The 17,041-nt window shown below is 41.9% G+C and overlaps 1 protein-coding gene across 1 annotated transcript in view; it reads right to left on the minus strand.

Annotated features, from left to right (window-relative positions):
• The window catches only part of SPAG1 (sperm associated antigen 1), a 58,330-nt gene that overhangs the window by 15,993 nt on the left and 25,296 nt on the right, over positions 1–17,041 (minus strand). The window contains exons 11-13 of the mRNA XM_075825949.1: positions 7,824–8,216; positions 7,438–7,537; positions 2,102–2,254 (exon numbers count right to left, since the gene is read on the minus strand). Of these exons, the coding sequence (XP_075682064.1) occupies positions 2,102–2,254; positions 7,438–7,537; positions 7,824–8,216 (646 nt within the window). The remainder of the gene's footprint in view (positions 1–2,101; positions 2,255–7,437; positions 7,538–7,823; positions 8,217–17,041) is intronic.

Here is a 17,041-nt window from a genome sequence, read left to right on the forward strand (position 1 = left end):
ATTTCTTGGGGACTATAAAAAGATTTGCGTAGAACCCTTGAAATTGTTACAGCTGAGGAACTGGGACAATAACTTTCTGCAGGAGAGCGGAACGAACAGTCAGGAGTGGGGAGAATGAATCTTCTAGGAGGAAGCTTTAAAAACTCTATCTTGTATGCCATAGATACCAACTCTCAAACGAAGGTGACGTCTACATGAGCGAGCCAGGTCTTCTAAAAGAAAAGAAGTTGTCCCCCACTCGGTCATCCGCCGCGAGTGGAGAGACACCTTCATGCTCAAGGTGTCTTGCTAAATGGAGGCCTCTGGGGTGCGTCTGCCAAGCCAGTCTAACGACAAGATGGCCATCTTTCAAGCTAGACTGCTTTATACTCCTGTCTGGTCTAAAGGAAAATGATTTCCTCAATGTCTCCTCGTGGAGAGGAGAAAAAAAATGTTGCTACTGGAGAGAAGGCCACGTACATGGGAGAGTGGTTCTGCGGTAAGAGAGAGCTCTTACTGCATGTAGCCTCAGAAATCTTATCCAGACGTTTACTAAAAAGTCTGCAAATTAGGGCCTTCTTGGACACTTAATCCGTTGCCCAAGATCTCATCCAAACCAAACGCTGGGTGGCAATAGAATTAACAGAAGCACGGGCATTGAAACGGACTGCCTCCAGGGATACCTCAAAAACAAACTTTGAAGCATGGATAACCTGAGAAGCGAGTTCAGTAAACTCCTGCTGCGGTGCTCCCAATAGGATGCCACAAAAATAAAAAAACAGAAATGTCTGAACAAGAAAATGCATCCCTGGGAAAGTAAAGCGAACAAACAAACCGTACAGCCAAAAGGTTGGCCTACCAGACCCTTAGATCTGTGCATCCCTGTGAATGAAAACAGGGGAAGGATGGCACCAGAAAATGAGTTACAGCAGAGATGAAGTCCTCAAGTCCGTTTGGAAACGGCGCCACTCAGGAGTGGAGATCGCCGTTCCACAGACCTAAACACTGCCGCCAAACCCCACCTCCTGAGAAGGTCTTCCTCCAACCAATAGAGTATACTAGAAGAGAGGTCATGGGCTGAAAGGCAACACCTGACAGGCTGGGGGCAGATCATACATGGGGAAAACAACGGCAGCCTAGTACAGAGACAAGCCGGGGGCTAGATTAAAAAAACAGGCCGCAGCGACGGCGTAACGAGCATCGTGAACAGCAAAAATTACACTTGTCCCGCAAAGCACCAGAGACAAAGCTCCAGACTGATGCCTTTATTGTAAATCTGCTGGTACTTGCTAGAACAATTCGGTCCCAGAGATCTCAGTTTGACGACAGACTTGTTAACAGGGATATATTACAAAGAAGCAGAACTTTTACTGCTGACTTACATAAACCTAATGCATGGAAACCAATCAGGCAGCATGTCCCCAGAGACAACTGTATAGAGATGCATGTGTAAACAAACAAAGATCTCTGCTTGCTGTCGATAATTAGGAATCGTCATCAGCCTTGGTCATGTGATGGACACACTGAGGCACGGTCCGTTACAGTGCAGTTATCAGAGCTGTATCTTGTAATGAGCCGTGCACCTGTGTGATCAACACATGACCCGGACAGGTTACTATTGAATGACTGCAAGCAGAGCTCTTGAAAGCCCTGAGGAATTGATACAAAAAAATATATATTGGAAAATTGTATTAATTTTCATTATACATAGAAAAATCTTTATTTGCGGAAACTGGAATTCCCTTTTAAACATACAAGCTATATAATATCAAAAAGTGTAAAATATTTGAAGGAGGCTGCATTAAAAATAATAAATTTCACGTACAGAGGGTTATACAATTAGAAGCACAGCAGAAGTGTAGGTTGTAGCTCCTGGGCCCCCATGCATTAACACTATTGAATGTCCCATTCATGGTACTGTGGGTTTATTACATTTTGGCCCCAGGCTTTGGGCACCAGGGAGCTACTCCAGCCTCGGCTAGAAGCTATGACAATGATAAACAGCATGATCACAGAGGACTGGGAAGAATGGACAAGAATAGAAGACAGATGAGCGTCATTGAGAAGTGTGTGGGATGGTTATATGCGGACGTCATTGCACCCTACCTTATAAACAACCTACCTGTTGATACTGTCATTGGCCAGCTGCATCCCGCTGTCGATCTGTAGGGCAACCTTATAGTCCACATACGCTTGTCTATATTTCTCAAGGGACTCGTTTGCCATAGCACGTCGCAATAGTGGTTTTAGTGAAAAGGGTTGAAGTTCCAGGGCCCTTTGTGGAGAAAAATTTTGTATTAATATTTTGACACACAAAGCTTTATCTTCCACTATAAATAGGACTCTAAAAACCCACCAAAAAGGATGAAATTTACTTTTCCGTGCACTCATACAGTTTTTTTAAAATACAAAGGATACATGTTTTTCCCATAGAAGAATGCTATCATTTTGTGCACACTAGTCTGGTACTCATCTGAAGAAATACATCCGGTATCCACCCTCTTCCCACTCCGGTAGCTGCTAAATCCTATGGGAATAGGGCATATGGAAAAGGTTGTCTTAGTGACACCCATCAGTAATGTATTCTAAGGGAAGGAAAACACGGCAGAGCAGCCAAAACCATGCCCACATGGGTGACGAATGGCTGTGTGATTTAGCCATTAAAACTGTGGCATTACCAAGCAAAATAGCGCAGCCATTCGTCACCATGTGTTAGCGCGGCTTCTGGACTGATGCGGCTGCCGCGATGTGTGTTCTCACCCAAAAGATTACAGATTGGATGGGTCCGATTATGGTTTTATTTTTACTCCAATCGTGGCCTGTGAAAATATTCAGCACACATGAATACTAGATGTTCAATAACATGTGAACATACAGTGTAATTAGAATGCAGGGAATTAAGGTGTTAATGAGTTAATCAGACCCACAGCCTAGAAATCCTCTTGTGTTGCAAGTACTTAAAGTGAACCTGTCATGTTGAATATGATGTCCAATCCAAGGGCAACGTGTAATAGAGCAGGAGAAGCTGAGCAGATTGATATATAGTTTATGGGAAAATATTTAGTATAACTTGTAATTTATTGATCTAATCCTCTGCTCTTTCTATGCTAAGGAGTCCAGTGGGCGGTGCTACTCAGTGATTGACAGCCTTCCCTGTATGTAGACGGCTATAGACATCAATCACTCCTAAAACCAAGATGAGCAGAGGTTTAGATCAAAATTACAGATTCTAATTTGATAAATAGTTTTGTGGTATAAAAGTATAATTTTTAATTTCTTGATTTAAACCTCTGCTCATTCTGGTTTTAGGAGCCATTGATCGCTATCTCTGTATTCATACTTATACAGAAAAGGCTGTCAATCACAGTGTAGAACCGCCCACTGGACTCTTAAGCATAGAAAGAGCAGAGGATCAGATCAATAAAATACAAGTTATATAGTTTTGTGGGAAAACATTCAGTATATCAATCTGCTCAGCTCCACTTGCTGTATAACATGCGGCCCGCAGATCAGACTGCATTTTCAACATGACAGGTTCCCTTTAATAGAGACACATACAAATAAGAGATCCACCAACAGCAGCTTCTTGCTGACAGATTCTAGGTAGCAACCATAGATTTTTTTTGGGCCCAAGTATAGAGTAAAAATGAAACCAAACCTATGTGAAAACAGAAAGATAATATTAGTATGAAGACAATGGAGGCGGTTTACTTTAAAAGCCTTTGGTCGTGTTCACACGGCAGGTATTTTCCGTAGACACACTACAGCTAAAATCTGCACCTGAATTTCTGCTTTTCATCGCAGATATTTTACCAATCTTGTGAATGGGGTCTAAAGTTCACATGCACTGCCAGAAGAAAATTAGTGGACTCACGACTAAATCCTGAATGTGTGAACACTGCCTTAAGGTACGTGTGGAGTCTGAATTCAGATCATGGGGTTGAAATACACTCTTTGTCTAAATACTAATATCAATACAAATGTAATGTATAAATCAACATTAACAGCTGAAAAAATAAAATTCAGATATCTATCTATCTATCTATCTATCTATCTATCTATCTATCTATCTATCTATCTATCGTCATTAAAGCATTGTAAGGGCTTCAAACAAAAACTTTAAAGCCATCCCCCATCCAGGCACATAGTGGACATTCAAAGTCACACCAGTCAGTCCACTGGTCATTGCCTGGTGCTGCTGGTAGTATTCCGGTATGATAGATTGTGCTCTTGGCATTTTAATAATCTGATAATGTAGCTGCCTGTAGCGGTCACTAGGGGAGCTTACTGAATATGGATTTATAGGACTTCCATTGAACTCAGCAATAAATCTGTCTTCAGTAAGCCCCCGTAGTGTCATCTTAGGCCCTTTGAAGCACTAAGGAGGTAACACCGGTCTTCCTGCAGGTGATTTATGGGTACAGTGGGATTTCGGAAAGACCTCCTGCTGATAACGTACACAAAGAAAACTATATGTCCTTTCTTCCACTCTACTGCCACGTGCAACTTTTGAGTCAATTGCATGACAAATAACGAAACCTAATTATTATGCGATTGGCTAAAAATATGTAAATGACAAGAATTGAGACCTCCCGACTCCTGCAAGAAAAGTTTGCATTGTCAGCAGGGAAGATTTCAGGACTTTGATCTGCCCTATAGAGAAATTTGAACAGAGATAACCCCCAACAAGGTTTAGACACTCCCTGACGTTTACTTATATTTATTTTATAGGGGAAGTGTTGACAGGTGGTCATCAAGAAGTGACCCACTAAGGGGCATTCTAAAAGGCGATTGGTTGGCAGCTACCGAGGTCTTGTCTGGTCGAAATCAACCACAGATCCTTCTCCACTCTACTTAGAAAGAACATATTCAAATACATAATATATACATACACACACATACACATATATTACATATAGATATATACATATATATTAGTGAAAGCTCTTTGAAATGACCACTCAAAATTGCATTAAAAACCGGTCTTCTATAAAGGTGGTCCTCCCAAAGAAGATGGTTAGTGTGCACAGTATATGAGAAAATTGAAAATATATCAGAGGAAGTAAAAGGGTGGTCTTCTCAAAGAGGTGGTCTTTTTGACAGTATATATAATATAATCATCGTAACCTTTACATAGGCAAATGCTTGAAGCCAGGGTAAAAAGATGGATTAGGCATCACAGCTGATGTTCAAGGCAGGTCCTCAGGTGACTACAGAAAACCAAGTTTCCCATCATGCAATCAATACCACAGAAGGTAAAGGCCCTTTTACTCGGGGCAATGATCGGGTGAATGAACATTCGTACAAACGCTCATTCCTGTGTGATCAGACGATGAAAGAGCAAACGGCATCTTTTACGTGACCAAAAAATTGGCCGCTAATTGGCAGCACATATACCTGTCTAAAAAGGGAGAGGTGCTGCCGACATAATGCAAATGCAGGGGAGCAAACGATCGTAGTAACGATCACTCATTCCCATACTGAACGATCGCTGCTCCTTGTGATTGGAGCAAACAAACGCCGATCACAAGGAGTATCGTCAATCGACGCTTGTCAAAAGTGGTTAAACACGGGTGATATCCACTTTTGTAAAACCACCGTACTCCCAATTCTAATTCATCTCTAACAACAATTTTCCAACTCCAGGTGATTCCGGGATTCTGCACATAAAGCTCTGCTCTTCTTAAGGTCACATAAACTGTAAAAGCACCTGGCAGACAAAAATAACATATTTCCTTAAAGAGATAATCCAGTTTTATGTAGATAGTCTAATCCTTGACGAAAACAATCTCAAATTTGTAATGTACTTTGTGTTCCAATCCCTGCCCATTTTCAAGATTTGTTTGCCGTCAGTGAATGAGAACATTCTCGTTTACATCCAGGGGCTGAAACCAGGTACAGGGCTAATAGTTTGCAACAATTGTTTCCAATCTAGCCAATCCTGTGGGTCAAATTTGACCTACACTGATACATTGTAGCAAACTATCAATACAAGAGAGATTTGCACAGGCACACACATACTGAGACATTCTAATGGTAATAAATTAATAAAAACGAAAAACTTTGAGATCAATTTTTTTCTTATTTCTCCACCTTATGAGTCCTGTAGTTTCTAGTCTCAGTTTCTGTAGTATGTGTGGAACGCAGCACCATACCATGTGCCGCTATCTCTGTCTCTCTCTGCATCCCCGATCCTAATCGGGATGCTTTTGGGGTGTGGGAGGAAACCGGAGTAATGGGAGGAAACCGGAGCAATGGGAGGAAACCGGAGTAATGGGAGGAAACCGGAGCAATCGGAGGAAACCCACGCAAACACAGGGAGAACATGGCTACAACTCGATACTGCTTGCACCGTATATACATACCATCTGAAAACTCTTCTCCTGTATATCGGTACATGTAATGTGCTGCTGATTTCTACATTTTCCATTTTTACCTGCCATGTGCACAGTCTTTATGGAGTGGAGCTTTACATAAAACCAGGTTTTAGCCCGTCAATTCACTACCCACCACTAGGGAACTGTACATGTTTCCAGGAAAATGGTGGCATCTGTGTAAGTGAGAGAGTGAGATTTGCAACTGGCCTTTCCTCACTGACTGAAGAGCAGCCATTTTTTCGTAGATGAGCTACTTCTACCTTCATAATATACTTTGGGGGGACTCAAGAAGACCTGATGTAATGTATGCAGTCAGAATTTGCGGAGTAGACATACGCCCCGTGTTCTGTTCAGAAACATGGTGAATAACTTTCATGAATCAGTTGAACCTGGCGAAGCAGGAAAGTCCCATCCTTTACCGACAAAAAAAACAAAAACTAAAATCTAATTTGTTTTGATAGAATAAATGAATATAAATGTAGGGGTGACCAGGAAAATAAAAACTAGAGAGCGCAGCACTTTTAAGCTACATCTACATTTTAGTTCTTAAGAACGACAATCCCGACTGACCTGCATTTCAGCAAAGTTAAGCGCAAATAGCTTTACTGGGTGCAGATGCAATAAATGGAATGTGAACACATACCTATACGGTGTAAAACACCTATACAGACTACACTCATTAACCCTTGCAGCAGACCTGGAAGTCCTAATGGATGAACCTACTGACTATCCATTTCTTTACTAGTAAAAACAAGTGCCCTGGTGCATTCTGGGTATTCCTTGAGCAATATCCTAGAAATGCTGACAATTCCCTTACATAAACCCTTTTCATTGACATGTGACTCCCGTCTCAATATAAACCACTACACAAAGATACAATGACGGAGGTATCCATGCAGTGATCCGGTCACCCAGCGACATTGGGAATTCTTGCTCCCCCCCCCCCCCCACCCGGACCTTTGATCCCTGTGATCCTGTAACATATGAAGACCTGGAGGTAATTCCATGGTGCTTCTTCGTAACACAAACAATTAACCCTTGATGTCAGTAAGGCATGACATTGGCGTGATCTAGAACTTACTTGTTGCAATCGTCGATGCACTGTGCGCAGTTCCCATCCTTCAGCTGGCACGCAGCTCTGTTAGAGTATAAGACCCCCAATTCCTCTGCATCCTCTGAACCTGGAGAGATATAGAAAAGCTTTAGTTAGCAGAGAAGCAGAGGCAGCACTGCAGCATAAACTGCTCCCACTGCAGTAGCACAGCACAGGTAGTAGTGCCAGCATGACAAGCCACCAGCAAGATCTCCAAGACATAATGGGAAATCACCCAGCAAATAAAAGCTGCAGGACGTGAGCCGAGAGCTAGAATAGTATTGATTGCATCATGGGAGCTTTTTACTATGAATTGCTATGTGGATTATTATAATGACTATGATGAGACTCGATTCTTATCGGATAGAACTAACCTGTGTTCTTGAGGTTTTCGATTGCCTCCGAGTACTTGATGGAAGCCCCGCCGAACTGACCATTCTTAAAAAGCTGGTTGCCTTCATTTTTCAGCTGTGCAGCAAGAGGAAGAGGCGGTGATGACAGCTTGGCTTCCTGGCTGCCCGGCTGAGCCTTCTGATCAGCTTTGCTACGAGGCTGTCCGGGTTTTCCCTGCGGTTGGACGTGGTTTTCGGGATTCCCATGACCGCTGTCCTTCTTTACTCCATTCTGAGTGTTCGCCTTGCTGTGCCTGGGAGTCTGGTTGACCTCCTCCTTCTCATTTCCTTTCTTAGGCGAAAACTTTTTTTGAGCATTCCCCATTTCAATCAGCTTAGCTGCAGCCTCTCCTCCTCCCTCTGTCACACCGGCTTCTACAAGGAAGTTACAGGCTTAGTATCGACATCACCAGAGCAGACTACTGTGCAGCCTACAGGAGGGGTGTGATGTAGTAACACAGGAGGTTCCCAGAGCTGTACAGCTGGCCTAACACATAAAATCCACACGCATGGAAAACCAAATCTAGCGAATGATGTTTAGCCTTGTAGAGGAGTGCTATAAGACCTGGCATGGCTGCTGCATACATTATATAACCGCCACCAGTCCCCTACTTATTCAGCAATTACCATACCAAATACAATAGTCATTCTCCAAGCTGACCATTTGTATGCCGAAGCAGTCGGGGGCAGAGAGGGTCAGATCCTGAGACAGTCTACTCCATACTAATACTGGCGTGAATGTAATCTACAGCCTTGACTTAATACCGCAAATCTAACTGTAGTCAATGTGAAACACAAGTCCCAGTATGGCCTATCAGAGGCCAGCAATAGTACTTGTAATTGGTTATTTATTGAACCCTTAAAATAATTTGTTGATCAGACAGTTCAGATTTTGTAGTATAAAAGGAGATTAACGGGGAAATTTTGGTGAAAATCAGAACCCCCCTAATTATGTTAAAGGTAGTCTTACAGAATCTGAAATAAAGGTTTGCAGAGGCGGAGCTTGCCAAGCAGCACTCTAAGGAGGTGGGGAAGTTGCCTAGCAACAGACTCTGTGGCTGTCAAGTGGTCACCCAGAATCCCCATACTCTAGTGGAGATCACCTTCTATGCTAAAGAAGCGCAGGAAGTGCGTATTTTCACCGGCATCTGTCCCTAGTGCACGGAGTATTATGTACGTTTTAGTTACGTTTTTTCTTCGTTTTGGAAGTGATATTGGGGAACATTTATGATTTTCAATTCTCAGTGTGAAGACCGCCAACTGATTTATCAGAAATCTCTGCAATCTGGCATTGTTCAGGAGCATGCGCTATATTCCCCAGTAGCATAAAATCTCTTAAAGGGGTTGTCCTGACATTTTTTTTTGATGACCTATCCTTAGGATAGACAATCAATATAAGACCAGTGGGGCTCCGATTCCCGGTACCTTCACGGATCAGCTGCTGTACGGAATGGACAACTAACGCATAAAATTGTATTGGTTTTGATCGGTTTTAGTTGATACAATTGGAGCTTAAGGACCAAAGACCATTATAGTCAATGAGGTCTGTTGGGCGATGTTGGTGTCCATCACATGACAGATTCAGCCCTGCCATAATTTTCGATGTTCTGCTCGATTGATGGAGAAAAACAACGCAAATGGGAACAGAGCCTAGGTTTATAAAGTTATAAACAAAATAAAAAACACTACTGAAATAACTTAAAAAAAATAAATCAATTGAACCGGTTACAATCAAATTAGGGGGTGGCATGACTACATGTGCCACAAATGTGCTGTCACATAGCGTATCCTGATGGCACCCATGACGTGGGAACTGCGCCCTGCCAGATGCAATGTAACGTGATGGCCTCCAATAAAGTACAGTACCTGTGGACATAACTGTAGGACGGCTTGTATTATTTTGTATTCTTCAAGTTGTATTTTGATGGCAACAATTCCGTCATCGTTTTTTGGGTTTTGGTTTTTACCGCGTTCATTGAGCAATATAAATGACAATTTAATTTTATTATGCAGGTTAGTAAGATTAGGGCGATAACAAATTTCTATAGTATTTTTTTTATAACAAGCTCCACGGGCTTTTGGGTCACTAGGCCATTACTTCTGATTCCATGGAGGTGACTCACGCTGTAACATCACTCATAAATGTGTCTTTGTGGTAATTAGTTAAGTACATTCATACATAAAAGGCTTTTACTCTACAAAATAACCTATGTACTATGGCCTGCGAGGAGCTGTTTACTGTCATTCTTAAAGCAGTCACGCTTTCTAATGGGAAGACCGTGGACAAAGAAATGCCAGTCCTGGTCCATTAAAACAAAGTTAAAAATTCCCTGAAAATCCCTGTAATAAGATTTTTGTTGTCCTGTAAAGTTCAGCACACGAGAAACAAGTGCAAGCTTGCTATCTTCTAATAACTGTGATCAGAAATGAGGAGTACAAATTCCATAATGCCCTCCAGGTATGGAAATAGAAGTCAGGATACACTGCAGATTCTCTGCACCAGAAAGTCTGCAATGGAGTCTAAAAACAGGTAAATTACTCACAGAAATTCTGCAGTATTTACGTGTGGTAACAACACAGGATATGTGATAAGTGTCTGATCGCTGGGGGCCCCCATATCTGGGACCCCTACTGATCTACTGATCACAAAAACAGGGCCCCATGCCCCTATTTGAATGAAACGCCGGTCAGGCACTCCATTCATCTCTATGGAACGGACGTAGACAGCCGAGCACAGTGGCATCTCGCAAAAATGGTAGCTTATGCGCGGCAGATGCCGCTATACTAGTATACAGTGGCATATGTCGGAGGTATATATCAGGAAATACTCCCCACTCTTGCCTCCGACATACTCTGCAAAGCAGTGTGAATAGACCCCAAGGGGATATATAATATATTGTGTTTATTCTTTATGTTTCGTGTGCAGATATATTTTACAAAACAAATGTACAAAAACTTTATTTACATTTTTTTTGTTGGTCTTACAAGGGGACTTTTACATTCTAATTTTTGTATTATAATGCAGTGGAATACTTATGTATTTGAATGCATTCCTGCCTGTGTATGTAAAATGGGGATTACACAGGACAGACAAAGGACCTTTGTTAGACTCAGGCCTGTCCCTCCAAAACATCAGTCCCAACGATATCTATCTCTGGGGCTGACTATTAGCTAGTAAAAATCCCTCGTGATGCCACAATCGCTACTGATCGAAGTATCACAAGGGTTAAATGATCACCGTTTTCTCCAATCCCGGCTGTTGCAGCGGTTTGTCCGCAGGCAATCACAGCCAGTCCCCGCAGGTGTTTGTCTAAGCACAACTGCTGTGCCCCTGCAATTACAGGTTCATAAATGTATGTTGCTGGGCACGAAGTACAAACTCCCAACACCATACATTTACATTAGATGGTGCTGAGGGGTTAAAGGCGTTGTTCAAGATTATAAAAAGGAATGGCTTTATATTTTCCATGAACAGGGCCACTCTTGTACAGGAGCTGCAATACCAAAAACAGAGTATGGAATGGAGTGGCGCTCTACACGGAAAGGTGAGCAATATTGTCCATTCAGGCATATATTTAGCTGTTATAATGGAGAACGGTGAGAATGTCCAAAATAATATATTGTATAGAACTATATAAACAATACAACAACTTTCTACTAGTCATTTGTTGGAATTTCTCTCAGGTACAGACCAACTGTTCTCAGATTCTAAGTCAACAACACATCATTCTAGAAGGCTGAGGTATAAGTGCTTCAGTATTCTAGACCCCAAAATATCAACATACCATCATTGCAGAACATTCAATATCAACAGACCGTTGTTCTGGAACCAAAAAATTCTAACAGCCGATTGTTCTTAGATCCTAAAGATCTACGTCCCATTGACTAGGTATGACAAATGTCAATGTCCAACACTTCCAAAACTATAAAAGTGCCTCAGAAATCCGTGATGCTATCCGTAGTCTTAGGCTTCATGCACACGACCGTGCCAGAAATTACGGTGGTTTTTGCGAGCCGTGCTCCCATTATAAAGTATAGGAGCACGGTCCGTAAAATAAAAATATAGGATATGTTCTATTTTTTGCGACAGGTTTCTACAGGACGGACACCCTGCCGTAGACATACGGGAAGGTGTCTGTCGGCCATAGAAATGAATGGGCCCGTAATTACGGACCTATTACGATCCGGAATTACAGGCGATTTTACGGTCGTGTGAATGGGGCCTTAGGGCTTGTCCACACAACGGAATTGTTGCAGAAAAGTTCTGCAGCAATTCCATTGAAAGACAGACTTGCGTTTTTTTGTTTTGAAATGGACAAAATCCACATCTAAATCTTTATATTAATACATGTGATTTACTTGCAGATTGGTCACATTATTCTGTGCTGTGGCCTTTAAATGTAGTTTAAAAAGAAAGTTTAACAGTACCCAGAACAATTTCCTAATTTAAGGATATTTCGTCTGGAGAAAAGACGGCTTTATGCAATGAACTTTTCAGGGACGGACATACCATTGGTGCAACTTGTGCTGCTGCACAGGGGCACAGTAGGTAAAGGGGCCCACTGCCCCCTTAAGGCAACCATCTTCTGTCTGATAGACTACACCTAAATACCCAAGATGATGACTTTTATGGCTCACACTCACTGGTGAATTAGAAGGGAGACATTAGGCCCTCAGCTGTCTGGAACTTTTTATACCTAGGCCTGTTACCATGATAAGGGACCATCCACTACGTCTGGAGGAATGAAGGTTTCTACATCCGACGGGGGTTATTACATTTAAAACTTACTGACCGAGCAATTTTCTTTAAGTTTTTCCATTGTCGCATTCAAAGAGCTATAACTTTTATTTTTGCGTGGACATAGCTGTATAAGGACAATTTTTTTTGCGGGACAAATTGTATTTTATAATAGCACCATTTTGAGGGACATATAATTTATTGATTAACTTTTTAATAACTTTTTTAGTGGGGTAATGGGAAAAAAATTACATTTCGCCATTTGTTTTGCGTCTTAATTTTACGCCGTTTACCGTGTGGTATAAATAACATAATAACTTTATTCAGTGGGTCGTTACGATTGTGGCGATACCAAATTTCTATAATTTTTTTTATGTTTTCCTACTTTTACACAGTAAAAACACATTTTGTTCAAAATTATTTGTTTTTGTGTCGCTATATTTTAAGAGCCATAACTTTTTTATTTTTTGACCGCTGCAGCTGTATGAGGGCTTTTTTTTTGCGGGACGACTTGTAGTTTGTATTGGTACCATTTTGGAGTAGATGCTACGGTTCAATCACTTTTTATGAAATTCTTTTCAAGGCAGGATGAACAGAAAACAGCAGTTCTGGCGTTGTTTTTTTATTATATTGTTTAAGGCGTTCACTGTACGGGTTAAATAATGTAATCATTTTATAGTTTGGTTCGTTACGGACGCGGCGATACCAAATATGAGTAACTTTTTACTTTTTTTTCATAAAATATTTTGTAAGGGGAAAAAGTGGCTTTTTTTTTTACTTGGGACATTTATTTATTTCAAACTTTATTTACATTTTTTTTCCTTTTTTTTTTAGTCCCACTTTACTGTGCAGACTTTTGATCGCTATTATAATGCACTGCAATACTTCTGTATTGCAGTGTGTTATTGCCGGTCAGTGTAAAACTGACAGGCACCTGTTAGGTCATGCCTCTGGCACGGCCTAACAGGCAATTACTAAAGGCAGACCTGGGGGCCTTTGTTAGGCCCCCAGGCTGCCATAGAACCCATCGGCACCTCGCCATGCAGTCGCCTTTATAAACATTTGTGATAGACTGGGCCATTCTAAAGAGATCATTGACTTCCAGCGTGGTACAGTAATAGGACGTCAACATTACAAGTCAATTCATGAAATTTCTTCCCTCCTAGATATTCCACGATAAACTGTGAGTGGTATTATTGCAAAGTGGAAGCATTTAGGAACCACAGCAACAAAGGGCAGACCACGTAAAGTTACAGAGCAGGATCGCCGAGTGCGGAGTACATAAAAGTCGCCAGCGCTCTGTTGACTAAATAACCGAGATATAAACCTCCTCTGGTATAAACATCCACACAAAAACTCTGCCCTGGGAGCTTCATGGCATGGGTTTCCACAGCCGAGGAGCGGCAAACAAGCCTTACATCACCAAGCCCAATGCCACGCGTCGGCTGGAGTGGTGTAAAGCCACCACTGGACTCGAGCAGTGGAAACATGTTCTGTGGAGGGATGAATCACGCTTCTCTACCTGGTAGTGTGATGGACGGGTCTGGGTTTGGTAAATGCCAAGAGAACGTTACCTGCCTGACTGCATTGTGCCAACTGTAAAGTTTGTAGGAGGAGGGTTAACGCTATGGGGTTGTTTTTCAGGGGTCGGCCTAGGACCCTTAGTTCCAGTGAAGGGAAATCTTAATGCTTCAGCATACCAAGACATTTTGGACAATTGTAGCATCCAACTTTGAGGGAACAGTTTGGGGTTCGGCCCTTTTCTGTTCCAGCATGACTGTGCCCCAGTGCACAAGCTGAGGTCCATAAAAACTTGGGTGGAATCTGCTATAATGTATACGGCCATTCACCCGACATTAGACCCCTTGGTTTCACAATGTGGCTTGGCCGTGTTTACCAAATTTACGTATTTAGGAGTTGTTATAGTTCTTAATCATACTGACATGAAAGCCACTTCTCTTGCTCCGCTTTTAACCCATGTAGAAACTAGATTAAAATTGTGGTCTAAACTGCCTCTGTCGGTGGCAGGACGCATTAACGTTATTAAGATGGTCATTCAGCCTAAGTGCTTATACCTCTTACAGCATATGCCGGTTTCGGTTCCCCAGTCTTATTTTCGCTCCTTGAATTCCTTAATTATTAAGTTTATAGGGAGCTCTTCCAGATCTAAACATAAATTGGCTACCCTACAGCGTCCCAAAGCAGATGGTGGAATGGCTTTGTCAGGTCTCTACCTGTATTACCTAGCGGGCCAGTTGCGGGGATTGCGGGACTGCTTTCTAGCGGTGCCTTCCTTGGACTGGACTCGCCTGATGGCTTCCCTTGTGACTGGTAATAGTCTGATTAGTTACTTAGAATACCCTCAATTTACTCAATCAACTGAGGTTCTTCCTCTGCATAGAGTAGCATTGATGGTATGGTGAGCGTGTTGCACTTTAGAGATACCCTTACAGATTTACCTTTGTGGCATAACCCTACTTTACCATCCTTATTAACCATGCCGGAGCCTCAGTTTTCGCAGAGACAGGGAGTGACGACGGTGGGAGATGTGTTTAGGGAGGGGTCATTTCTCACTTTGCTTCAGTTACAGGAGCTTCATGGTCTCCCTCATTTGCGATGGTACCGCTACTTTCAGCTCCGCCGCGCTTTCCAATCTCAATTCCCACCTCATGCAGTAGTTATATCTATATACCCCGATAGGCATATTAAAGTCACAGGGTCCGAGGGGGCTCATATCTGCATTGTACACTCATTTGTTATCAGCGAAAGTGTCCTCAACACCTTTACCGGTATATGATAGGTGGAAACTACAAATCCCGGATCTTACTCCGGACGATAAAAATTATGTTTTCAGCTCTCATTTAACAGTCTCTCCGACGATTAGTAATAAGATGATCCAATCATATATTATCCACCAGGCATATTTAACACCTGTCAAACTACAAAGAATGGGCAGACTGTCCACCTCGGCATGTCACAGACGTTATGGTTTAGAGGCGGATTTCTGGCTCCTTATGTGGGATTGCCTTTACATTTCTACCTTTTGGTCACATGTCTAACTTTCTCACGTCCCTTTTACCAATCCCTTTGCCTCCTTCTCCCAAAATTGGCTGGGTATTTTAGATGAAGATCAATGGCCGTATTATACACGCATGTTTTTGAGAGAGTCTTTATTTTTGGCTAGGAAAATTATAGCTATACATTAAATGGCAGACAGGCCGCCATCGCTTTCACAATGGAAGACGTTGGTGAATACCATCATACCCTATGAAAAACTAGTATCAACCAGGGGCTGTCCTGATAAGTTCCAGAAAATTTTGGGCTGCTGGTGGGACACCACTGATTCTATTGATGCGGGAGACTCTTGATGAGGTCCTTGAGATTTTTTAAGATGCCGTTTTCTTATCTGTTCTGATGGGTATGTACTGTTCTCTGTTTGGGCATATACTATAAGGTGGCACAGACAACTTGTTTTGTTTTTTCTGTTAATACTGATTTATAACTGTAAACATCTTTGGAAATGTTGCTATTGCACTTAGAATGTTTCTAATGTCTATGCTTTGTCATATCCTCTGGTTTGTGCATTGAAAACCACGTCAATATGTATCTTTATCCTGTTTGCAACGCTTTAAATAAAACAAATTAAAGAAAACAAAAAAACATGGGTGGGTGAGTTTGGTGTGGAAAAACTGGCCACACAGAGCCCTGACCTCAACCACATCCAACACCTTTGGAATGAACTAGAACGGAGTGTGTGTGCCAGGCTAGTCTGATCTCACAAATGCTCTTCTGTGTGAATAGGCAAGAATTCCCAAAGAAATACCCCAAAATCTTGTACGAAGCTTGTGCAATGGTGGACCAATTCCATATTATTGCCTATAGATTTAGAATGGGATGTCATAAAAGCTCCTGTAGGTGTAATGTGTAGGTGTCCCAAGACTTTTGTCCGTATACCGTAGGTTGAACTAGATGGATATATATAATTTTTACCCAAGCTACGCAATTATGCAATATCTTAGTCGCTATGGTTGAAACGATCAGATGCATTGAATACATTAATTATCCGACCTGTATCAAACTCTTTCTGATCCAATTACCTCTATCACTAAGAGCGTATACAGTGACTGGCATGGAAAATTCTGCATATATCAGGGACACATTATGCTATTGTGGGGGCAATTCTTTTGTTCCTAATCTAGGAAACTATACCTGTGAAGAAAATGTCTGTTAGGCCAACAGGAACATCCTGATCATTTTCTGGAAGAGCGTCTGGGACCAAAATGTTATCATTGAAGCTAAGCTGTACTATACGACTTACAGAGGTCACCATCACGGTGCGGTCACGTTACACAGATGACATTAAAGCCTCACGTGACAGATGAGGCTTATGAAGACTCGACGCTAATCTTACTCTGCAAGTGGCGATTACATGTGCAGGACGAGAGGCCGTCTTCTGAGCTGC

This window comes from Rhinoderma darwinii, chromosome 5 (genome assembly GCF_050947455.1).
Source record: "Rhinoderma darwinii isolate aRhiDar2 chromosome 5, aRhiDar2.hap1, whole genome shotgun sequence".
Classification (NCBI taxonomy): domain Eukaryota; kingdom Metazoa; phylum Chordata; class Amphibia; order Anura; family Rhinodermatidae; genus Rhinoderma; species Rhinoderma darwinii.